Genomic DNA, 25,000 nt, shown 5'->3' with positions numbered 1-25,000 from the left:
ACCCTCTGTTTGTGTTCCCTTATGGTAGTTTTAGAGACAGCTTGTGCCTTCCCTTACTCGCCTGCTGGTTAAACATTAGTGAAGGTTTAAATGTTACTGTGAGGATGCTGCAAGTGGATTTTAAACTCTACTTCTTTAAACCACACAGCAGTCTCTCTCTCAGCTGCTGACTTGAGGCTGTATAGTCTTTTAATATAGAGTCTTACTTCTTGACCCCTTCAGTACCAGGTGTTTTCGTATTCATTCTGGTGATTTATACAGCTTCAGAAACTTGTGTGGGGAGTGAAATAGTGAAGACTGTGGGCATTTATCTTGTGACCCCCATAGACTCTTCCTAATGTAAATAAAATTGTCTGGTCACACCCAAAACTCGTAGTAAAAATGTGTCCCAGTACTGAAGGGATTAACAGTAAACTAGATTGTTAAGATCTTTAGTAATAGTGATGATAGTAATGGTAATAATAATGATAATAATAATCAGTTTAATTAATCAACTACATACTATTTTTCTGATCTTTAGTATTAGTAATAGTGATAGTAACTGATAATGATAGTAATAATAATAATAATAAAAATAATCAGTGCAATTAATCAACTACTTATTCTTTCCTTGTTCTCTTTATATTCCTTCATTTGTATTTGCTATTGTTGTTGTTTATTTTGTCAAGTCATGGTGTGGTGATTTGTCAGTCTTGTGTACACTTGAAATAGAAGCATTGTTCAGTTGTGTAATGGTAAAAAAAAGTCAACAGTTTGTCTTAATGCTTCAAGATGCTGTTTTGTAAGATCACCACAAACAGTTACCAACAACATTCAGATCAAGTGTTTTCATACCAGATAAAACTTGAATTGCATTTGTACATTGATTCATTACAAAAAAACTTTGCAAACATTTTCACTTTATTTATAAGACTTTACAAAACATGACTAAAGCAATTTTTCTCCTTCCCTCCCCTGCTCCTATCTCCTTCCCTTCTCTCCTCCCCATCCTTACCTCCTTTCCTCCTCTTCCCCTTTCTCCCCCCATCTCTAAATCCTTTCTTCATCTCGTCTCATCCCTTCACTCCCTTCTCTTCTCCCCATCTTACCTCCTCTCCTCTCCCATCCCTATATTATCCTCCTTATCCCTTCTTTCTCCCTTTATCCATGTTCTTGGTTTCTTGCCTCCCTTCTTATTCCTTCTTTCCTTTCCTTTTTTCCCTATCTATACCTTCCTTCCTCCCTTATCCATGCCTTATTACTTCCCCTCTTCCTTGCCACTTCTTTCTCTCTTTATCCCTGTCGTTACCTTCTTTCATCCCTAATCCTCATTTTATCATCCTCCTCCTTCCTTCCTCATCCTGCCCCCAACAGCCTCACATTCGCATCTGGGACAGTGTCAGTCTCCACACCCTTCACGTGCTTGGAATCAGCGACATCGAGAGGTCTGTGGCTTGTCTGGCTTTCTCCAAGGCTGTGAGTACCTCTTGTCTTTGTTGTTGGTGGTGGTGTGATTGTGTGTGTGTGTGTGGGGATGGAGTTCTTCATGTGTTGTGTTTAGGTGTAGGGGCTCTGGGCAGGTTATGGGATGGTAAGGGAGAGGTTAGGTTAATGGGAGAGAAATTGACTGATTGACTTTATGAATGACTGATGAACTGGCTAAGCTAACTATCAAGGAATCACTTGACTGACTTACTGTATGAATGACTGACTGACTTGCTAACTAAACTATGAATGACTGATTGTATGACAGACTGCCGTGCTATCTAAAACTAACTATGAATGAATGACTTGACTAACCAACTATATGACTGAAACTTGCTAACTAAACTATGAATGAATGACTAGCTGACTAAACTATTGAATGAATAACCTAGCTAACTGAATGAATGACTGACTGACCAGATAACTTAACTATGAATGAGACTAACTAACTGACAGTCAAACAAACAACCCCTTAGCCTTGTCTTCACGCCACATAGCAGAACACTCAGGCACAGCAGCTCAGCGTAGCCTTGGCATCCCCTCACTGCCTCTCTGCCTTAATGACTGGCTGGGGTGCTGGTGGAAGAGTGGGCTGGTGACTTCAATGTCCAGAGCATTAGAAATCTCGTTTTGTCATTAAGTTTCTTCTAATGTCCTTGAGTGTGTGAGCGAGTCCTTATTTCTGTTATTCATTTATTTGCGTTTTTGCTTACAATTTATAACAATTCAGAGAGCATTTGGAAATCTTAGTGGTGTTTGTCATTAAATTTCTTCTGGTGGCCTTGAGAAAGTGAGTGAGTGAGTGAGCGAGCGAGTGCGTGTTTCCATGTAGTATGTATTAGAATTCTTCCAAGGATGTTTTTGTCATTAAATTTCTTCTTCTGTCCTTGGAGAGAGAGAGAGAGAGAATGAGAATGAGAGTGAGTGTGAGTTGTGTGTTTCATATAGTACAGTGTTTCCATCCATTTTCATTGTTTTATTTATATATCTATCATTCATTACAATCCAGAGAGCATGTAGAAGTCTTGTATGGATGTTGTCTAATATTAAACTTTGTGATGGGAGAGTAAATTAAGACAGTCAGGCAGAGGAGAGGAGGTGACAAATTAAGACAGTCAGGCAGAGGAGAGAAGGAGGACAAGATGAAATAATGTTGCTACAGAATATTGCACTTTATCATGTTAGTGAAGGAGAAATAAACATGTACATATTATTAATAATTTGTTCCATGTGAGCACTAATCTTTTTTTTTCACTGATTCTTTTAACACATGAGCACTAGTCTGTTTCCACTAACACTCTTCCAGCAGCACATTACAAGCATCATGTTAGTAAAGGAGAAGGAAACATGTACTAATCTCTGTCCCACATGAGCAGTAATTTTATTTTATTTATTTTTACTAATACTTTTACATCAGCACATCAAAATCTATCACTGTGAAGAAGGAAACAAGTGTACTAACCTCTGTCCCACATGACCACTAATCTCCCCTGTGTGTGTCCAGGATGTGTACTAATCTCCATTGTGTGTGTCCAGGATGGTGGCGGGCTGCTGGTGGCAGTGGATGAGGCCCCGGACCACAACATGTCTGTGTGGGACTGGTCCAGGGGAGAGAGAGGCTACAAGCTGCTGGAGACCAAGGTGAGGAGGCCAGGGAGTCACCACCACCACCACCACAACACTCACATCATATTATCACCATCACCACCACAACTCTCGCACACACCACACTAACTTTATAACCACCACCACCACACACATACCACTAGCATTATACCAGGGACTCACCAACCACTACCACCACCATCACCACACACACACACACACACACCACTAACATTATATTAGTACCACCACCACCACCACCACACACGAAAAGAAGAAGAAAAAAAACTTCACACACACACACACACAAAGCAAAAAGTTCTCTCTCATACTGATTCTAAAACAACCAATAATACAAATGAACACCACACCACCACCATAAACACACACCACACCACCACAAATGCACACTAGACACCACCTCACCTCACCACACCACACCACATTTCACTGCCACAAACACACACCACAGCACAGCACACCTCACCTCACCTCACCACCTCAAACACACTTCACCACCAAACGCACATCTTACCATCTACCTCCACTACACACACACACTACAGCACATCACCACCATAAACACACACCACACTACTCCACAACACATTTCACCACCACAAACACACACCACACCACACCTCACCACTAAACACACACCACAGCATGCCTTACCACCTATCACCACCACAAACACACAACACACCACATCACCACCACAAACACACAGCACACCACATCACCACCATAAACACACACCTTACCACCTATCACCACCACAAACACACACCATATCACATCACTACCACAACCACACACCACACCACACCACATTTCACCACCATAGCACCTCGCACCACCACAAACACACACCACACTACTACACAAAACATTTCGCCATCTCACCACTACAAACAAACACCCCACAAACCCACCCCACTACACCAGCTCTCATCACCCCTACAGTGTTCAGCGGACCAGGTTCTGGCCGTGGACTTCTCCCCGATTGACCGCAACACCATCATCACCTGCGGCAAGAACCACATCTCCTTCTGGAGCTACGACAGCGGCATGTTGGCCAAACGCACCGGCATCTTTGAGAACCGCGAGAGACCCAAGTATGTCACCTCCATCTCCTTCACCGACACTGGCAACGTTATATCAGGAGACTCCAATGGCAACCTGCTCATCTGGCACCGAGGTAAGTGTGTGTGTGTGGAGGGACATAAAGTAGGGAGGTGCAAGGTTACTATAGTCTGTTCTAAAGTGGCTCCTTGGTCTCAGTTTGAATGCTGTCTCAGGGAATGCGTGCTTGTCATGAGATAACCGTGAGCTGTTGTCGTAATAAGTACGTTGATCAACAGAAAACCATTATTATTCACATCAAATCATTATCAATAAGCTACGATGTGTTTTAAATCCAGGAGCCATTTTAGAGTAGAGTAGAGTGGTGTGTTTGTGTTGGTTAAAAAAGGAGGGAGATGAGAAGAGGATGGTTGAAGGAATAAATGATGATGCATTTCTGTGTGTTAGGAGGAAGGACAGAAGGAATAGAAGAAGAGGGTGTGTTTGTGTGTGTGTTAGAGGGAAGGAGGGAGATCAGAAAAGGAAGGTAGAAGATGATGCATTTCTGTGTTGGAGGGAAGAAGGAAAGTTGCAAGGAATAGAAGATAGTGTTTGTTTGTGTGTGTTGGAGGGAAAGAGGGAAGAGGAGGTTTAAAAAAAGGCAGAAAAAGTAGTAGATGATGTGTTTGTTTGTGTGGGAGGGAAGGAGGGAAGACAGATAAGATGGAGAAAGTGCAACGAGTGAAGGGTGGTGAGAAGGAAAGTAAAGATAGAATTAAAGGAAGGAAGATCAAGAGGAGTGGACAAAGAATGACGGGAAATAACCACGAGACAAAAGTAATGAAAGGTAGATTTCATATTCCTTTCATCTCTATTGCCCTTCCTTCACCTCCTGGGGCTGAATATTGCCTTTCCTCCTCCTCCTCCTCCTCCTCCTCTTGTGGCTTCAATCATAACACCCCTGCACTGTGCTCCCCAGGCGGCAACACGGTGGACAAGATGGTGAGGGGCGCCCACGAGGGACCGGTGTTCTCCATCCTGGTGCAGAAGGACGGCACCATCATCACTGGCGGGAAGGACGGCAACATAGTGGAGTGGGACCGGGACCTGGAGCGCACCGGCAATGTGACGCAGGTGCCGGAGCAGTACGGAGCACCACGTGTGGTGACCAGCGGCCGCGGTTCACAGCTGGTGGTGGGCACCACCCGTAACTGTGTGCTGGAGGGAACATTCACCTTCGATATGCGTCCTGTTATGCAGGTGAGCTGGTGGTGGCTGTAATGGTGAGGAGTGTTGAAGGCTTACTTGGCCAGATGTAGAGAGTGAGGTTTGAGTTTTTTTTTTTTTTTTTTTTTTTTTTTTTTTTTTTTGTCCTTTGCCCATTTTCTTGTAGCTGTAATTATTATCCATCCTCCATGCTATAACAACTTACAGAGAGAGAGAGAGAGAGAGACTTATAGAATATCCACTATACTTAAAAAAACAAGTGTGATAAGAGAGCAGGACTTAAATATCTGCCTGTCCTTTAATGCGATGCCTAAGCAAACCTGCACACTGTCAACTCCTGATGTTCCCCAGGGCCACACTGAGGAGCTGTGGGGCCTGACGCCTCACCCCAGCCACCACCAGTTCCTGACGGCTGGCTACGACCGCACCTGCTACCTCTGGGACACCATGGCACACACCATCGTCTGGAGCAAGGACATCGGGGTAAGGACACATACAGTGTTATTTCCTTCGTATTGTCCTTTTTTTTTCATTCCATTCTTGGTTTATCTGTTATCTTTTCCTAGAACCTCAAAACACCCTTGCTAACTCCTAAAATACCTAAACCCTTAATATTTTGCACTAGGCACTCTACTCACATTAGGCTGTAAAGTACCACTATTATTATTATAAACTAAAAATACACAAAAACCCTAAAACACCCTTAAGTGCTTGAAAATCTTTGATACATTTAGACATTCATGTTCATTCATCTATTTACTTGCCTACTTTTTTGCATTTCTCAGTTTAATATGTTTTTTTTTTTGCATTCCTCATTTTAATATGGAAGTTACAACTTACTCTTACCACACTTTAAATAATTCCTACTGCTTTCTCTACACTTCTCACACACCTTAACTCTTGTATATTCTCTTCCATCTAACACCACCACCCACATCTCTTTTTCCTAGCCTTAACACACCAACACCATCATTCAGGTCTTCTCTTCCTTGCCTCAACACCACCACTCAGCTCTTCTCTCTCTTGCCTTAACATCCCAACACTTCCACCCTGGTCTTTTCTTTGCTCTAAAAACTCCAACACCACCATCCAAGTAAGTCTCTTCTTCCTTGTCTTAACACTCCAACACAACACCACCACTTAGGTCTTCTCTCCCTTGCCGTAACACACCAACACTAACACCACCACCCTGGTCTTCTCTTCCTTGCCTTAACACACCACCACCCTCTCTTTCTGTAGGAACCAGCCCAGTCTGCAGCGTTCTCCAACAACGGGGACATAGTGGTCATCGGCACCACCAGTGGGCGCTGGCTGGTGATGGATGCTGAGACCAGAGAGATGTATTCCCGGCATCAGGACGGCAATGAGCCCATACAGGTGGGAGTGTGTTAGTGTTACAGCAGGTTAGGTAGGACTAAGGAAGAAGGTGCAGGAAGAGTGTGTTGGAGGAGGGTGGGACTAAAGGAAGAAGGTGCAGGAGGAGTGTATGTTAGAGCACAGTACAATTTAAGGAAGATAGTGCAAGGAGAGTGTGTGTTGGAGAAGGGTAGGACTAAAGGAAAAAGATGCAGGAACAGTGTGTGTCAGAGCAGGGTATGAGTAAAGGAATGTGCAAGGGTAGGGCTGAAGGAAGAGAATGCAGGGTAGTGTCAGAAATGAGAATGGTGAGATGGATGCTGGTAGTGACAAGAAGGGATATAGGATTAAGAACAAGAGAATTAAACAGACTGCAAGATAACATAAGTGGGAAAGAAGATGCAAGAAAGAAGACTTCAGTGGTATGGACATTGTATAAGGAGGGGAGAAGGATGAAGTTACAGGTGAAAGGAAAGAGGAGGGAGACCACAACAATGATAGGATGACTGTATACAGGACAACTTTAGAGAGAAGCACATCAGAGGAAAGGAAGCCTTAGGCAGGAAAGTGTGGAAAAGACTCACAAGAAACCACAACCTTGCAAGAAAAGACAACTGGGTACAAGGGAAGACTAAAGTAAAGAGAGGATGCAGGATAAGATAAAAAGATCAGGAAGTGAGTTAGAGTATTTAGGTTAATACTAAGGGAAAGAGGAAGGATAAAAGGTTGCTCCACTGGAAGGTAGTTAAATGTAGTGTGAGAGGATGAAGGATGGGATTAAACAACAAATCTCCACTAAACGATGTTAGAAAATGTGTCAGAGGGAATCGAGTATCAAGAGTGGGACAAATGAGGAAGTGTTAGTAAGGATAGACCAACAAAACATCTACACCAGAATAAAAGGCAAAGTGTTACCAGAGAGGATTGAGTGTTGGTTGAAACATCACAAACTGACAAAAGGTAAGAAAACAAAACAGAGAGAGTACTAAGAGTAAGACAAAATGACAGGAGAAAAGAATAATAAGGAAAACAAAGTGAATAGAGAATTAGGAGTAAGACAAAAGAGTAGAAGAGAAAAAGAAGGATTAAGAGGAAAATAAAAGAGAGTACTAAGAGTAGGATAAAAGAAAGGGAGTATACTAAGAGTAGGACAAAAGAAGAGAAAAAAAGTAATTATTATTATGAGGAAAACAAAACAGTATGTATCAGAGAGTAGGACAAAAGAGAAATAAAGCTTTTCTCCTCATATGAGGAAAATATATTAATGAGAAGAACAAAACGACAGAAACAAAACAGTTGAAAAGAATGAAAGAAACAAGAAACAAAGCAATTATTATGAAGACCAGGCAGGAATAAGCACACACAAATTTTTTAAGTAAATTTTATGTAAGAGGGGCAATCAGCCAAGGGCAATAAAAAAAAGGTGCTACAATATAAAAAGGCCCACTGAGGTGCCAGTCCCTAGAAAGTGAAAAGGAAAGGGGATTCCTTGGCTGGTATAAGGAGTCTTTATTTTCTTATTAATTCAAAATCTTGAGTGAATAATGTGTGTGTAGGTAGGTGCATGCAGTTTTGTGTGAAGGAAGAGCTGTGTTCAGAGGGCAGAACTGTGACTGCCCCCTTGTGTTGTGAGACACTCAGTAAGGTCACAGCTGGACTTAATGGTAAATTCACAGCACCCCCTCATCCAGTGTTATTACACTTCACTGGCAGGAATTATCATTTTGGCACAAAACTACTGCCTCCTCCATATAATAATGGGGAAAATAAGAACATGACCAAAAAAAAAAAAATCTTGAGCATATGTCCCAAGCTGGAATATGCATCATTGGTGTGGTCACTGAGCTAAAAAGATATAAGAAAATTAGAACTAATTCAGAAGATTGCTACAAAGATGGTGCCGGAATTAAAGGACCTCACATACAAAGAAAGGCTGAAGGAAATGAGACTGGCTGAAGGAAATGAGACTGCCAACCTTACAAGATAGAAGAGAATGAGGAGACCTAATAACAATGTACAAGATAGTCAATGGCATTGAAAAGATAGACAAGGAAGACCTGGTGCTGGTGACAGAAGGATAGAAGATAGATAGATAGGACAATAGGACATGCAAGAAAGATCAGGATGAGGCAGTGTGTGAAAATACAGTTTTCCACATGGAATGGTGGAAAAGTGAAATGCATTGAGTGATGAAGTTGTCACAGCACATAATGTGCATAACTTTAAAGAAAAATTGGATAAATGGAGACGCGGAGACAGGCTTGAACCCTGCACATTAGAACACACAACCTGCACTAACCAAGCCCCTCTCTATCTCTCCCACAGGTACTCAAGTTCTCCCCGAATGGTGAGTACCTGGCTGTGGGGTCGCGGGACAACTATATCTACATGTACCAGGTGACGGAGGGAGGCCGCAAGTACACCAGGATGGGACGCTGCCAGGTGAGTGTGTTCGAGGCTCTGTTAGGTTAGGTTAAGACAGTAGATAATTAAGTTAGATTAGGGTAATTGTGGGTGATCATGATGTATTAGTGTTGTTAGGTAGGTGGGTGTGTGATGGTTTGGTTAGGGTAAGACAGGTTAGGGTTATGTAGATGGTGGCAGTTGGTGATCAATGATGTTAGTATTGGTGGATGTTAATTTGGAGTGGCTGTGAAGGATGAGAGGTTAGGTTAAGACATGATAGGTTAGGTTAGGGCTGTAGATGGTGGCAGTGGGTGATTATCATGTTAATATTGGTGTGTGTGGGTTTGGAGTGGCTGTGAGGTGTTGGTGGTGGTAGTGAGTAAGGGAGTGAGTGGGGGTGGGTGAGTGAGTGAGTGGTGGTGGTGGTGGGTAAGAGAGTGAGTGACTGAGTGGTGGTGTTGGTATTCCTTAGAGATAGCTTATCCTCTTAGACGCTGCCTGGTACCTGCTTCATTATAACTAAATGGAATATGAAAATGAATTACTCTCTCTTATTATAATCTATCTTTCCTCATTCATTGCTGCTACTGCAACTTCATATTAGAAATGCTTATATGTAGATAAATTGTGCGTCCTTTGTATTAGCGAAATGTCACCAGGTTTGCTGTCAACAACTTAAAATATTTATACTTAATAAAATCTTCTTATACCTCTTATACTTCTTAAAAAAAATCCTCTTATACCTCGTACTTATACAAAAATCACCTTTTACCTCTTAACTCTCTCGGACCTGCTCGGGGACTGGCATCTAAGTGGGCCTTTTTTTGTTAGCCTGGGCTGGATTTCCCCTCAAAATAATAAATAAATAAATAAACTAATAAAAATAATAATAAAAAATGAAAATTAATAAGAATACATCAATAACAAAACAATATCTGAATTCACACGACTTAATCCCTAACATCCTGAAGCTAGAAAAGCACAGCAAGACTTTGTGTGTGTGACATTTCCATTATTACTTCACCTTGGAACTGTTGCCTGGTTTCAAAGTAAGCCTCTCTCTGTGTGAACCCTTAAATCTCCTGCCTTAAGATGTTGTGCCTTCCTTTCCATGCTTACGTAGAACAAACCCAGAAAGGCAAGGTACCAAACTATGCCACCAATGGTAAGTGTGTGTGTGTGTGTGTGTTTCTATATATGTGTGTTTCTATGGTGGCAAGGCTAAATGTTACAAATTATTCTCATATTCTCTCTCTCTCTCTCTCTCTCTCTCTCTCTCTCTCTCTCTCTCTCTCTCTCTCTCTCTCTCTCTCTCTCTCTCTCTCTCTCTCTCTCTCTCTCTCTCTCTCTCTCTCTCTCTCTCTCTCTCTCTCTCTCTCTCTCTCTCTCTCTCTACAGTATATTAATGAACCACAGTCACTCCCACACTCACCTCGTTTCCCTTTGTCTCTCTTCAGGGTCACTCCAGCTTTGTGACCCACCTGGACTGGTCAGCAGATAACCAGTTCCTGCAGTCCAACTCTGGGGATTATGAGCTGCTGTATTGTGAGTACTGAGCTGCCTGTACTGTGGTCTTGGTTGGTTGGTTGGCAAGGTGGGTGTTAGGAGGAAGGTGAGGCTTGCTGGGTGCTCTTCTGAAATTGATTGGTAGTGAGTTTGGGTTGTTTTGGTGAATTATATTGGGGTTTTGCAAGTTTTTTTTTCTTTTTTTCATTAAGTTTTCTTGGGGGGTTTTGGAAGTTTTATGTCAAGTATTGCCAATTTTATAAGGGATTCTTGTTAGTTTTGTCTCAAGTAATGGTAAGTTTAAAGAGTTCTTGCCAAATTTGTCAAATATTGGTAATTTTCTTTTGCAAGTTTTCTCTCAAGTATTGCTTATTTCTTAGGGGTTCTTGCTAGTTCTGTGTCCATTATTGCTGAATTTAGTTGAGTTTGCAAGTATTCTGCTAAGTTTTAAAGTGTTCTTGCTAGTTCTGTTTCAAGTATTTTAAGAGGTTTTTGGAAGTTTTCTATTAAGTATTGCTAATTTTTATAAGGCGTTCGTTATTTTTGTCTCCAGTATTGGTAAGTAAGTTTTAAGGGTTTCTTGCTAGTTATTTCTTTCTTTGTGTTTACTTTACATGAATAAGTTGACTTTTTCTCTCTTTAACTGGTGTTTTTATTCCATGTTAAAGTTCATTGTTGTGGTAAAGTATTGTTGTCTGCCTTGGATTCACCTAAAAAGTATTAATGCTATGTAAGGTCTCAAATCAAACCACCCAGCTGCTTCTTTGAGTCTTAAGTGTTTTGAACTTCATAAAACAACAAAGAAAAACAATGCCACACTAACAAAATAAAAGTAGACCACATGAAAACAACAAAGAAAAATAGTAGATGAGAGAAAGAGAGAGACTTATTAGAATGCCTTGCTACAGAACAGACAAGCAAAAAAAGTCATATATCACACTAGCAGACAAACATTACCACATTAACACAAGCAAGAAAAACACCTTATTAAAACAAACACCTAAGAAAGGCATTTTTAATTGTTTTTGTTACCCTGGGTGAGAGACTTCCCCTCTTACATAAAAAAGAAGTTAAAGCAATACTAGAGAGAGAGAGAACACAAGACTTACCAGATGCATACTACCCCAGGGAACGCTGGTCTGTGCCGCCAAATAGTGCAGACGTCCCAGATGCGCGACGTGGAGTGGGCCACCAGCTCCTGCACTCTCAGCTTCAACACGCTGGGCATCTGGCCGGAGGGCGCCGATGGGACAGACGTCAACACCTGCACCCGCGCCAACAACAACTCCGTCCTGGTCACTGGTGATGACTTCGGGAAGGTTAAGGTGTTCAGCAACCCAGCGTGCTTCCAGAAGGTGAGTGGTGGTGAGGTGGTGGTGAGTGACTGAGTGAGTGGGGGGTGGTGGTGGTGGTGGTTAGTGAGTGGGTGGTGGTGGGGGTTAGTGAGTGAGTGGTGGTGGGGGTTAGTGAGTGAGTGGTGGTGGGAGTTAGTGAGTGAGTGAGTGAGTGAGTAGTGGTGAAGGGGAGTGACTGAGTGATTAATTTAACCTCTTCAATACTGACACATTTTTACCTTGAGATTTGTGTATGATTAGACCATTATATTGACAATTAGGAAGTGTTTGTGGAGGTCAAAAGATTAGTTAGTGGCGTCTTCACTATTTCAATCCCCCTACATAAGTTTCTGAAGCTGTATAAAATTACTAAATAGTAAGCAGAATGAGTATAGAAATGCATCATAGTGCTGAAGGGGTCAAGGTGAGTCAGTTAAGGTGGTGGTGAAAGGGAGTGACTGAGTTGAGGTGGTGGTGGTGGTGGTAGTGTAAGGAAGTGTGAGAGTTAGGGTTCCATTTGGCAGTAGTGGTAGTGAAGGAGGGAGTGATTGAGTTACAGTGCCAGATGGTGGTAATGAATAGGAGTGAGTGAATGAATGAAGGTGCCACATTAGCTAAGGTAATGTTGAAAGGGAAGTTGGTGTGTAGAAATTGGTGTAGAGAGGAGATGATGTAGTATGGTGTTGCAGTAAGCCAGGGAAAATGGTGGTGATGGATTAATTGTTCAAGATTATATTTGATTGGGTAGAGGTTGACATTATTCACATTTTTCCTGTAATCTAGAAAGTTTTCCTCATTACAAACCATTCTAAAGGTTTTTATGCTGCACAGGCTCTTTGTAAGCATTTTACCTAAAAACTCCTTCATAAAATCTGTATATTCATTCATTCAATTCCTTTTTCTTTCATGTCACTTTTTAAATAAAATTTCATTGTTTCAAGTATTGTGAAGTGTGTAGTACAGTAAGAGTTAAGGAATTTCAAAACAGGTCACAAAAAATTATCAGTAAAAAAGTTTAGAAATAAGTAAGAAAAAACTAACAAACCCAAAGCAACAAATAACACTTCAAAACATCACAAAAATTTTAACAAACCTTAAAGCAACAGGTAACAAAACAATCACCAGAAAGACACCATCCCTCAATCACCAGCTTACACCAGCACTTCTTTCCTCCCCAACAGGCCCGCTGTCTGGAGTACGGTGGACACAGCAGCCATGTGACGGCGGTGACCTTCATCCACGACGACTCCCGCCTCATCTCCACTGGCGGGCGAGACACAGCTGTCATGCAGTGGACAGTAACCTCCACCCCAACCAGCTCCTCCTCCCAGCACTGAGGGGGATGTGGAGAGGTGCGGAGAGGCTGGGAAGATCTGCTCTGTGGCCTGAGGAGAAAGAAATGACATGTCTGTGTAGTGGTGAGGAGAAAGAAATGGCATGTCTGTGTAGTAGTGTGTGCAGAGAGGCTGGGAAGATCTGTTGTGTGCCCTGGAGAGAGAGAGAGAAGAGTGACATGTCGTGTAGTGGTGTGTGTATCTTCTCTCTGGGACAGTCAAGTGTGGTTGTAAATAGCTGGCTGGATGTTTAGCTGTAGTGGTTAGTTAGTTTCTTACTTGTTCGTTCACTGCTATATTTTTTTGACAGATGGAATAGTAGATACTTAGCTTTTTCTATATAATGGTGGGAGACGGGGAATGAGGATAGAGGATTTTGATTGAGTGAGGCTGGCTGTGTGTGTGTGTGTGTGTGTGTGTGTGTGTGTGTGTGTGTGTGTGTGTGTGTGTGCAAGTTGTGCTAGGAAGCGCAATAGTTAAAAAGCCTAAAATATACAGATTCTCCTGAGGTCCTGCCATTAGTTTAGTCATTCCTGAGGTTGTGAGGCAAAGCTGGCAGTCACCCAGTTCACAGGAAGCCCAACGATATCTAGGCTGAAGTAATGTCTATTTTTTGTACATCCCTCACACTCCTCATTCCCATCACCTCCCCTGGTCCCTCCTCCTTGCATTCCTCAGCACCCAAGGTCTTCCCCACCCTGGAGGATGCGTTGCTGTGCTCTGAGGTTCTGGTGCTGACCGGGAGTCACACCTGTTGCCTGACTCTTGTACCTATAACACTTGGAGCTGTGGGAGACATAAGCCACCATCAGCCCCACCCCAAAACCACCAACACCTTACCCTGACCACACCACTGCCACCTTCATATCTCACTAACATACGGCTAGTTTTCAAGCTGGTACTTTCCTCTTAGCTCCTCTCCACCTCGTTCCCTTCACTTGTCCTTTCCTACATGATTTGCCTTTTCATCATAGCTTCCTTCTATCCAAGCTCAGTTTTCAAGATTGATTTTTATACAGCTTTTTCGCTCATTACTCCTTTCTGTTCTTCACAATCTGCCTTTCAGCCTCACTACAGTATCTTTACCTATTATTAGCACATTTCACCCACAACTGCACTCTCCTATAGCTATCTTCTGTCAACATTTAGTTTGTACCCTTTATCATCAGTTCATCCACTTGTGTACTCTGTCCTCATTGCTATCTTTACCTCCACATCGACACCACATTGCTTTTCCATTTTTCCTTCCACTGCTGTCTACATCATCTCTCCGTACTTTCCTTCCGTATATGTTTAATGCTTAGCCACACATCTATCCACACTCCCACATATTTCTTCCACCTCCACACCCACATTTGACCCCTCATGTCTCCCATCATCCACACAAGGACCACATTCTCAAACACTTCCACGTCACACCACAACTTTAAAAAATGTACAAGGGGAAATCTGGCCAAGGGCAACAAAAACTGAACAAAACCCATTAAGTTGCCAGTCCCCAGCAGATCCAAGAGACATTACACAAGTTTTCAAAGGTTCTAGTGTGAGATTAAAAAGATTTGTACTATTTAACAGAAGCACACTTGAAAATCTGGCTAATCATTTCTGTGGCCTTTGAAAACCAGTCAAGGTGAGGGAGTAAAGTGTTTTCAAGGGTGTTTCTAAAGGGTCTAGTGTGGGATGAATAAGATTTCTACGTTACTAACACACACTTGAAAACCCTGCTAATCATCTCTGTGGCCTTGGAAGACAGTCGTGGTGTGAGTAAAGTGTTTGTGAATATGGAAGAGAATACAACAAATTTAACAAAGATTTAGTAGTGGAGTGTAGAGGAAGTGTAGTGTAGTGGAGTGACCTGCCTCAGAGTTACCATTGTTATGATGCTGAGGAGTGACACAACTCAGAATATATATTTAAAATGAAAACAGACAGGCAAACAAACGGCATATATGTAAGCAGTTAATTAAAAAAAAAAAATGCACAAGCTGTATTTTTTAATTATTTTTTGTAGGTCAAAGTTAAGAAACAAAGACTGTAATAATTTAGTGCTGTTGCTGTCAGAACCGTCTTTACGGATTTATATTTTTGTGTTTGTTTGTTGTTGCTGTTCTTTATATATGTAGAGAGAAAATAAATCTGATTAGCATGTAAATAGTGAGAGGTCCCTTTAACCCAGCAACCAAAGTTTTGATTAAATATATTACCTGTAACTCTGACATCCAGACTTTATTTATTTAACCTATATATATATATTTTTTTTTTTTCAAGGAAAGGTAAAAAAGCGAATTAGGAAAAATATCAGGTATGTTTTTGTGAAGGAGAGGTAGAATACAATTGATTAGGAAAAATGTCAGATACGTTCTTCTGTGACATTAGAGAAGAATGGAGATGAAAGGACCAACAGTAAGATTAAGGAAAGGTAAAAGCAGGAAGAAAGGAGAAAAGTCATGAGATAAAGATGGTAACAAAGATAATCCATTGAAAGATGAGAAAAAAAATGAAAAAAAAGAAAAACAAGAAAAGTTACGAGAGAGAGAGAGAAGGACATGAAAAGAAGAGAGCCAGCAGGGAACGTTAACAAGAGAGAGAGTCTTCATAAACTAAGCACAGAAGCCAAACTGTAAAAAAGCTACGAAACAATAATAATAAATAAATAAATAATAACGAAACAATGAAAAAACATTTACCGTATTTCCACCTATCATTCAAAATAACAAAAGGGAAAAAAATCAATTAACACCAAACACTACAAACAAATAAACAAAAATCCTGAAAAGAATAAATACATAAACACCAAAACGAAATAAAACCTGGGAAGAGGAGGAGGAGGAGGAGATGGAGGAGATGACAGCGAGAAGAGAACAGAGAGGAACATGAAGGGAAGGGAAAGGGGAAAGGATGAGGCAAGATTGTGGCTCGAGAAATAAAGAGAGAGGAACAGAGACAAATGGAAGACTGACGCAGAACACAGGAGGAGGAAGAGGAGGAAGAGGAAGAGGAAGAGGAAGAGCAAGGGAAGAGGAAGAGGACTAGGAAAGGAGACCGAATAAAAGAAGGCCGAAAAAAAGAGAGAGAACAGAGATAAATGGAAGACTGACGGAGAACACAGGTGGAGCAAAGGGAGGAGGAGGAGGAGGAGGCCGAATAAGAGGCAGGCAACAGGGAGACCAATACTGAATGCTAATATATACTAAGCCAGTCTCCCCTTACCCCCTTGCAATGATGTGAAAGTCTGGGGGGAGGGGAAGGGATGGGAAGGGATGGGCGCTGGGAAAGGGGAAGTCAATGGGGCAGAGGAAGTATGGTGGTATTCTCTCTCTCTCTCTCTCTCTCTCTCTCTCTCCTTAGCTATCTTTCGAAATTTATACTAGGTGAAAGGATGAAGAGAGAGAGAGAGAGAGAGAGAGAGAGAGAGAGAGAGAGAGAGAGAGAGAGAGAGAGAGAGAGAGAGAGAGACGTGCATGAACTAGGCTTTTTCATGTAGGAAGGGCTCGGCAAGGGCAACAAAAATCACAATATAGAAAGGCCCATTGCGATGCCGGGAGTATAGAGACAAAAGCGTCAGCCAAAGCCAGAGGATAAGTGTCTTGAAATCTGCCACTTGAAAGGGTTCAGCTTAAGGGAAGCAAAAGCAGGCAGGGAGCTTCAGAGTTCACCAGGGAGGGATGAATGATTTAGAATACTGGTTAACTTTTAGTTTTAGATAAGTGAACAGAATAGAGGTGAGAATAAAGAGTCTTGTGTAGCGCGGCCGCAGGAGGAGGGAAGGTATGCATTTAGTAAGATCCGAAGAACAGTTAGCATGAATATAGCTGTAGAAGATAGCAAGAAATACATTGCGGTGGTGAGAAAGAGGCTGAAGACAGTCAATCAGTCAGTCAGAGAAGGGGAGTTGATGAGACGAAAAGCTTTTGATTTCATTTAGTCTAAAGGAAAAGTACAAGTAGAACTCTCCCATACATGTGAAAAGCATACTCCGTACATGCCAGATGCAAGGCCCTGTGCAGTTTGCAGCTGGGGAATGTGAAAAACTGACAGACGACTCAGAACACCTAACTTCACAATTATATAGAAACGGTTTTAGTTAGCGAAGCGATGTGAAGTTTCCATTTAGAGGATCATCTCATGGTCCTTGAAGATAAAACTCAGAAACAAAGAATAACAAAATGAATAGGTGAATAAGCACACCAAAAGGATAAATAAAACACCGAAAAACAAAAATCAATAAAAAAATTAAATAACCAAAGAATATAAGAAAAACAAGAAAATACCAGGAAACAATGAAAGCTAAAAAATAGTCGTTATATGAGAGAGAGAGAGAGAGAGAGAGAGAGAGAGAGAGAGAGAGAGAGAGAGAGAGAGAGAGAGTGTGTGTGTTTCACTGTTTGATCTGCTGCAGTCTCTGACGAGACAGCCAGACGTTACCCTACGGAACGAGCTCAGAGCTCATTATTTCCGATCTTGGGATAGGCCTGAGACCAGGCACACACCACACACCGGGACAACAAGGTCACAACTCCTCGATTTACATCCCGTACCTACTCACTGCTAGGTGAACACCACCTACACGTCAAAGGAGACACACCCAAATATCTCCACCCGGCCGGGGAATCGAACCCCGGTCCTCTGGCTTGTGAAGCCAGCGCTCTAACCATTGAGCTACCGGGCGTATGTGTGTGTGTGTGTGTGTGTGTGTGTGTGTGTGTGTGTGTGTGTGTGTGTGCGCGTGTGTGTGCGTTTGTGTGTGTGTGTGTGTGCGTGCGTGCGTGCGCGCATGCGTGCGTGCGTGCGTGCGTGCGTGCGTGCGTGCGTGCGTGCGTGCGTGCGTGTGTGTACGTGCGTGTGTGTGCGCACGTGCGTGCGTGTGCGCGCATGTGCGTGCGCGTGTGCGTGTGCCCACGTGCGCGTGTGTGCGCGCGTGTACCCACGTGCGTACGCGTGTGTATGCGCACGTGCGTGCGCGCGTGTGCCCACGTGCGTGCGCGTGTATGCGCACGTGCGTGCGCGTGTGTGTGCGCGTGTGTGTGCGCACGTGCGTGTGAGCGCGCGCGCGCGCTTGTGTGTGTGTGTGTGTGTGTGTGTGTGTGTGTTATCAGGGCTATCATCCCTCGCTCCGTTGTTAAACCTGGCCGTCACTTCCCCGAGACCTTTGCCTTCTGTCCTATAAATGTGAAAGTTTACAGCCATGTCCTACTGCCCATCTGTCCCCTTATCTCTCTCTCTCTATCAGTTTGTATGTCCAGCCTCCTCCCTCTCCTCTCCTCTCCTCTCTCTCTCTCTCTCTCTCTCTCTCTCTCTCTCTCTCTCTCTCTCTCTCTCTCTCTCTCTCCATCATTTGTACGGCTAGTAAAGGAAGATAGATAGATAATAGATACTGATAGATGCATACATTCATACATAGTTTAAGATAGACAGACAGACAGACAGATAGATAGACGGAGAGAGAGAGAGAGAGAGAGAGAGAGAGAGAGAGAGAGAGAGAGAGAGAGAGAGAGAGAGAGAGAGAGAGAAGGGGGCACAGAAGCATAGAATCTGTGTTACCAAGGCAGTGCTGTAGAGGAAAGCCAATTAAAGGCAGACTGGTTTGGCTGGTGGGAGGGCCGGCGCTCTCAAATGTAGCAGGGAAGGGCTGACATATGATGTGTCTGAGAGAGAGAGAGAGAGAGAGAGAGAGAGAGAGAGAGAGAGAGAGAGAGAGAGAGAGAGAGAGAGAGAGAGAGAGAGAGAGAGAGAGAGAGAGAGAGAGAGAGAGAGAGAGAGAAAGCCACCGGCCCTGATGACATCAGCCCGCACCTGCTGAAGCGATGCTCCCAGGAACTGGCTGCCCCTCTCACCCAAGTCTTCACAACTTGTGTACGGGAAAACGTCTGGCCTTCAGTGTGGAAGGAGGCTCGAGTAGTTCCCGTACACAAAAAAAGCTCCAGGACGGACCCAAAAAACTACAGACCCATATCCCTGTTGTCAGTGGTGGGTAAAGTGTTTGAGAGGGTCGTGGCAGAGGTGGTGTGTAGCCATCTCAAGGACAATGCCCTCCTCTCAGACCAACAGTTTGGGTTCAGACCTGGAAGGTCAACCTCCGACCTAATGATGCTTCTCACCAGGCAGTGGCAGGACGCCCTCGACGACGGCAAGGACACTATAGTGGTTGCTTTGGACATAGCAGGAGCTTTTGATAAAGTATGGCACAACGGATTACTAGAAAAGCTTCGTGCTAAAGGCATCCAGGGTGGCTTGCTACGACTCCTGGGAAATTACCTGCAGGACAGAAGCCTCAAGGTGGTTGTCAACGGGCAAACATCTGAGTCCCTGCCTGTGGAGGCATCAGTGCCACAGGGTTCAATTCTTGGCCCACTCCTGTGGAATATCTACGTGGATGATCTTCTCCAGCTACTGCCAGGAGTCATGGCCTATGCTGATGACTGCACCCTCTCCTATACCTATCCACGCCAGGACAGTGGGCGGGCTGCTGAGGCCATCAATCAGCAGCTACGAGTGATAGAGGAGTGGGGTGCTCGCTGGCAAGTGACATTCGCGCCGGAGAAGACACAGGCAATGGTTGTCTCTCGGTCCCCAGCCGCCATGGCAGCAATGGCAGGAAAGTTGTCTTTGGCGCTGCTGCTCTCCCACTCCAAGATGACGTCAAGATACTTGGAGTGGAGGTGGATCGAGGGCTGAGGTTTGACAGCCATGTCAAAACCATTGCCAAGAAAGCCTCTCACAGGATCTCCGCTCTCAGAAGGATCGCCAGTTTCCTCGACAGGAAGAGGAAACTGCTGCTGTACAAGGCACAGGTGCGGCCCCACCTTGAGTACGCAGCTCTCTCCTGGATGTCCTGTGCCGCCACACACAGAAGGAGACTGGACAGCATCCAACGCCGCGCCATACGGCTAGTAGATGCTGCAATACCACCTCACCCAGAGCCTGAGCGTTTCTTGATTCACTGGAACACCGCAGAGATGTGGCGGCGATCGTAGTGTTCCATAAGGCACAGGTGCAAAGAGTGCCACATCTGGCAGGGCTGCGTCATCCTCTAAGAGTCACCGCACGGAGCACGAGAACGGTGCTCAATGGTGGTGACGCCGTAGAGGTGCCGCGATCCCACGGGTGTCAGCATCAACGCACCTTCGCAGGACGCGTCTCCAGGATGTGGAACTTGTTCACGGCCGCGGTGCCTCACGTCCAGGAGATGAACACACACAGTGTCAAACTGATGGCACATAAGTGGAGACAGACACTGCCAACTCCTCTGACACTCTTTGTGACGTGACACTCAGTGTAGTGCAGTGCGTGAATAGTGCTAGTGAAGTGAAACGAATAGTGCTCCATTTACATGCTGACCATCTTGTATATTATCTATTTTTAAGTCTTGTAAATATTGTAGAGAAATAGATTGTAGTACCCTTAGAATAGGTAGCACACGACAGTGCGCCTTTGGGTACATGTTCTTCTGTATAAAGTTATGTTTAAATAAAAAAAAGAGAGAGAGAGAGAGAGAGAGAGAGAGAGAGAGAGAGAGAGAGAGAGAGAGAGAGAGAGAGAGAGAGAGAGAGAGAGAGAGAGAGAGAGAGAGAGAGAGAGAGAGAGAGAGAGAGAGAGAGAGAGAGAGAGAGAGAGAGAGAGAGAGAGAGAGAGAGAGAGAGAGAGAGAGAGAGAGAGAGAGAGAGAGAGAGAGAGAGAGAGAGAGAGAGAGAGAGAGAGAGAGAGAGAGAGAGAGAGAGAGAGAGAGAGAGAGAGAGAGAGAGACAGAGAGAGAGAGACAGAGAGAGAGAGAGAGAGAGAGAGAGACAGACAGACAGACAGACAGACAGACAGACAGACAGACAGACAGACAGACAGACAGACAGACAGAGAGAGAGAGAGAGAGAGAGAGAGAGAGAGAGAGAGAGAGAGAGAGAGAGAGAGAGAGAGAGAGAGAGAGAGAGAGAGAGAGAGAGAGAGAGAGAGAGAGAGACAGAGACAGACAGAGAGACAGACAGAGAGACAGAGAGACAGACAGAGACAGAGAGACAGAGAGAGACAGAGACAGAGACACAGATAGATACAGAGACAGACACAGAGAGAAGTATACCTATAACAAAAAAAAAAAAAAACATGGAGATGAAAAGAAAGACGAAAAATAGTGAGATAATTTCCCTTCACCCGCCAACACACACACACACACACACACACACACACACACACACACACACACACACACACACACAGTAGACCTTCTTGTGGGGTTGTATACAGGTGGGCATTGATGAGTCTGCTGTAGAAAGGTCTGGGGCTGCAAGAGGCTGGTGGTGGCGCGGGGCTGGGAGGGAGGCGGGGAAGAGAGGCTGAGTTTGGAAGTTAGGGGGAAGAGGGGCAGTGTTTGAGAGGTGAAGGGGAAGATTTAAGAGGGGCTACTGATCAGAAGGAGGAAAAAGGAGGAAGAGGAGGAGGAGGAAAAATGAGGAAGATGAGAAGGAAGACGAGGAAGATGAAAAGGAAGACGAGGAAGACGAAGAAGGAAGACGAAGAAGAAAGAGGAGAAAGACGAAGAACAAGACGAGGGAAGAAAGATAGAGGACGAAAAAGAAAGAAAAAAGGAAATAACGAGAGAGAGAGAGAGAGAGAGAGAGAGAGAGAGAGAGAGAGAGAGAGAGAGAGAGAGAGAGAGAGAGAGAGAGAGAGAGAGAAATGAAAACACCACCCCGCAGTCAACTAAGGCAAACAATATCGCACACCTTCCTGTCTTTACACATGAGTGAGTGAAACTACCTTACCACATTCGCTTACCTTCACACGTACGCCCAGGGAGTAATGATAGCCTCCTGACTGTCTCCTGATTTATATACCTGTTCCCAGTGATACGAGCAACACTTAATTAAGGACTATATTACCAAACACTTCCACGCCACACCAATACTTTCAAAAATGCTGAGTGTTGAGGTTACGCGCGTTTCTAATTAACTTCTTTAGTACTGGAACGCATTTCTACTTTGACTTTTGGGTGTGATTAGATGATTTGGTTGACATTAGGAAGGGTCTATGGAGGTCAGAAGATTGATGGCCACAGTCTTTACTATTCTAATCTCCACACGAGTTTCTGAAGTTGAATAAAATCAATAAATACTATCCAAGATGAACAGGAAAACGCGTCATGGTACTGAAGGGATTAAGGGTGATTTCAACGCCGTGGTGATACATTAATAAGATTTCTATGTTAGTGTGAGGAGAAACACTGTTGAGAACCCACCTAATCGTCTCTGTGGTCTTTGGAAATTAGTTTTTGTAAAGTTACTGTTTTTTTTTTTTTGGAGTTTTGACGAAATTTATTTATTATTTATAGGAGAAATAGTCTTGAGAACCGGGTTAGTCATCTATGTGGTCTTACTACTTGTTTTGGTGAAGCTACATGATTTTTTTAAGGAAGTTTTGACACTGACAAGATTTCTGTAACATTAAGATACACACTTGAAAATCTGGCTAATCATCTCTGTAGCCTTAATAATTTGTTTAGATGAAGCTATGTGGATTATTAAGGATGTGTTTACGGTTCTAGGAATGAATTAACAAGATTTCTATGGTATTAACAAGAGAAACAGCCTTGAAAACCTGGCTAAACGTCTCTGTGTACTTGGAAAAACAGTCGCAGCATGAGAGAGAGAAGCGTTCCAGGATATAGCTTACTTAAGACAATGCTCACCGAACACACACACACACACACACGGCCCGGTAGCTCAGTGGTTAGAGCGCTGGCTTCACAAGCCAGATGACCGGGGTTCGATTCCCCGGCCGGGTGGAGATATTTGGGTGTCTCCTTTCACGTGTAGGTGGTGTTCACCTAGCAGTGAGTAGGTACGGGATGTAAATGGAGGAGTTGTGACCTTGTTGTCCCGGTGTGTGGTGTGTGCCTGGTCTCAGGCCTATCCCAAGATCGGAAACAATGAGCTCTGAGCTCGTTCCGTAGGGTAACGTCTGGCTGTCTCGTCAGAGACTGCAGCAGATCAAACAGTGAATTACACACACACACACACACACACGGAAACAACCTGAAAAAAAAACCAGACACTGCACCAATCAATCACCCACCTACCCCTTAAACCCACCAACTGCTTCAGCTTCAACACAAACTACTATTGTGAACGAGTGGTGACAAAAAAATAAATATATAAATAAGTAAAAAAAAGTTAATTAAAAAATTATCTTGTCCACACCTCGACCTGGTGTGTGTGTGTGTGTGTGCCAAGTTTTTTGCTAGTCTGGCCATATTCAGACGTGTAAAAACTCATGTAAACTACTTTTTTTGTGTTGCATCTTCATTTTGTTGAGTTTCCGCGGGTTGTGTGTGCTGTGTGGTGTGTGGTGGCGTGGGGTGGGGTAGGATGGGCGGGAGGAGGGACCGGTTTACAAACAAATACTTACTTCTAAAGGGGTGGAAAATAAAAGGTTTACTTTAACACTTCTTGTGGTTGTAAGCAGGAATTGTGGGAAAGGAGGAGGTTTGGTAGGGTAGGTCTCTCTCTCTCTCTCTCTCTCTCTCTCTCTCTCTCTCTGGCGTAGGTTGAAAGGGAGAATGGAGGCGCAGCAGCTACTTTGAATGAAAGTGTTTGGAGAGAGAGAGAGAGAGAGAGAGAGAGAGAGAGAGAGAGAGAGAGAGAAATAATTTACGATGCGATGGAAACACACACACACACACACACACACACACACACACACACACACACATGGCCCGGTAGCTCAGTGGTTAGAGCGCTGGCTTCACAAGCCAGAGGACCGGGGTTCGATTCCCCGGCAGGGTGGAGATATTTGGGTGTGTCTCCTTTGACGTGTAGGTGGTGTTCACCTAGCAGTGAGTAGGTACGGGATGTAAATCGAGGAGTTGTGACCTTGTTGTCCCGGTGTGTGGTGTGTGCCTGGTCTCAGGCCTATCCCAAGATCGGAAATAATGAGTTCTGAGCTCATTCCGTAGGGTAACGTCTGGTTGTCTCGTCAGAGACTGCAGCAGATTAAACAAACAGTGAATCACACACAGACAGACAGACGAACACACACACACACACACACACACACACACACACAAACTTTAACTGATAATACAAAACTTCCTTCAGTAATGCATTATGTGCGTTATTTTCTCTCTCTCTCTCTCTCTCTCTCTCTCTCTCTCTCTCTCCAGGTGGGTTCTGTGCAATATTATCATTTGGGTCAACCCTTTTCTTGCCCCTCTCTCTCTCTCTCTCAGTACCATCTCGTCTTTCCTTCCTTCCATCCCTTCTCCTTCACCTTCCCTCTCTATATAAGAAGTAGCCGCATACACACACACGCCGCACTGCCACCACCGCCTTACCGCCACCACCACAAAGACACGCTTCCTCCAGTGTCACTCCTGAAGAAGGCACCAACAACTACTAAAGGAGGTACACTTTCTTCTGTTCATGTTTATGGTAGTTATTGTGTTCTTTTTAATTAGTATTACTTTATTTATCTATTTGCAGAAGTGTTAGTATTGAAAACGATCGATAAATTTTGCGTTTGTCTTTCCTAAGGTTTGCAGTACAGTTTGTTTATACGAGTTTCTGCAAATACGGTTACAGGCGAAAGTACAAGTAATTAAAAAAAATAAATAAATAAATAAATAAAAAGGTTAATACACATATGCATTTTGAGGCTTTGCTTAGCTGTGTGGCGCGGCGGCATAGGCTACAACTGTTCTGCCGGGAGACTCAGTATTAC

At 43.7% G+C, this 25,000-nt stretch overlaps 2 protein-coding genes and 1 long non-coding RNA gene across 12 annotated transcripts in view; 2 read left to right on the top strand and 1 right to left on the bottom strand.

Moving 5' to 3' along the window:
- LOC123501198 (echinoderm microtubule-associated protein-like 2) overlaps positions 1–15,513 on the top strand; it is a 105,226-nt gene extending 89,713 nt beyond the window's left edge. For all 10 annotated transcript variants that reach the window (XM_045249867.1, XM_045249866.1, XM_045249864.1 and 7 more), the window contains 10 exons: positions 1,354–1,455; positions 3,001–3,105; positions 4,036–4,270; positions 5,114–5,394; positions 5,713–5,844; positions 6,601–6,738; positions 9,043–9,159; positions 10,581–10,668; positions 11,758–11,984; positions 13,145–15,513. In XM_045249867.1, the coding sequence (XP_045105802.1) occupies positions 1,354–1,455; positions 3,001–3,105; positions 4,036–4,270; positions 5,114–5,394; positions 5,713–5,844; positions 6,601–6,738; positions 9,043–9,159; positions 10,581–10,668; positions 11,758–11,984; positions 13,145–13,300 (1,581 nt within the window). In that variant the 3' untranslated portion in view covers positions 13,301–15,513. The remainder of the gene's footprint in view (positions 1–1,353; positions 1,456–3,000; positions 3,106–4,035; positions 4,271–5,113; positions 5,395–5,712; positions 5,845–6,600; positions 6,739–9,042; positions 9,160–10,580; positions 10,669–11,757; positions 11,985–13,144) is intronic.
- On the bottom strand, positions 9,046–11,874 carry LOC123501200. The gene is made up of 3 exons (XR_006673587.1): positions 11,739–11,874; positions 10,556–10,757; positions 9,046–9,177 (listed from the first exon to the last, which is right to left on the bottom strand). It is a non-coding gene; the product is annotated as an uncharacterized LOC123501200 (long non-coding RNA).
- A 9,092-nt stretch (positions 15,514–24,605) lies between the features above and the next one.
- LOC123501534 overlaps positions 24,606–25,000 on the top strand; it is a 9,661-nt gene continuing 9,266 nt past the window's right edge. The window contains exon 1 of the mRNA XM_045250395.1: positions 24,606–24,684. The gene's annotated coding sequence lies outside the window, so the exon portion shown is untranslated. The remainder of the gene's footprint in view (positions 24,685–25,000) is intronic.

This window comes from Portunus trituberculatus, chromosome 9 (genome assembly GCF_017591435.1).
Source record: "Portunus trituberculatus isolate SZX2019 chromosome 9, ASM1759143v1, whole genome shotgun sequence".
Taxonomy (NCBI): domain Eukaryota; kingdom Metazoa; phylum Arthropoda; class Malacostraca; order Decapoda; family Portunidae; genus Portunus; species Portunus trituberculatus.
This window is presented reverse-complemented; position numbering and strand designations above follow the sequence as displayed.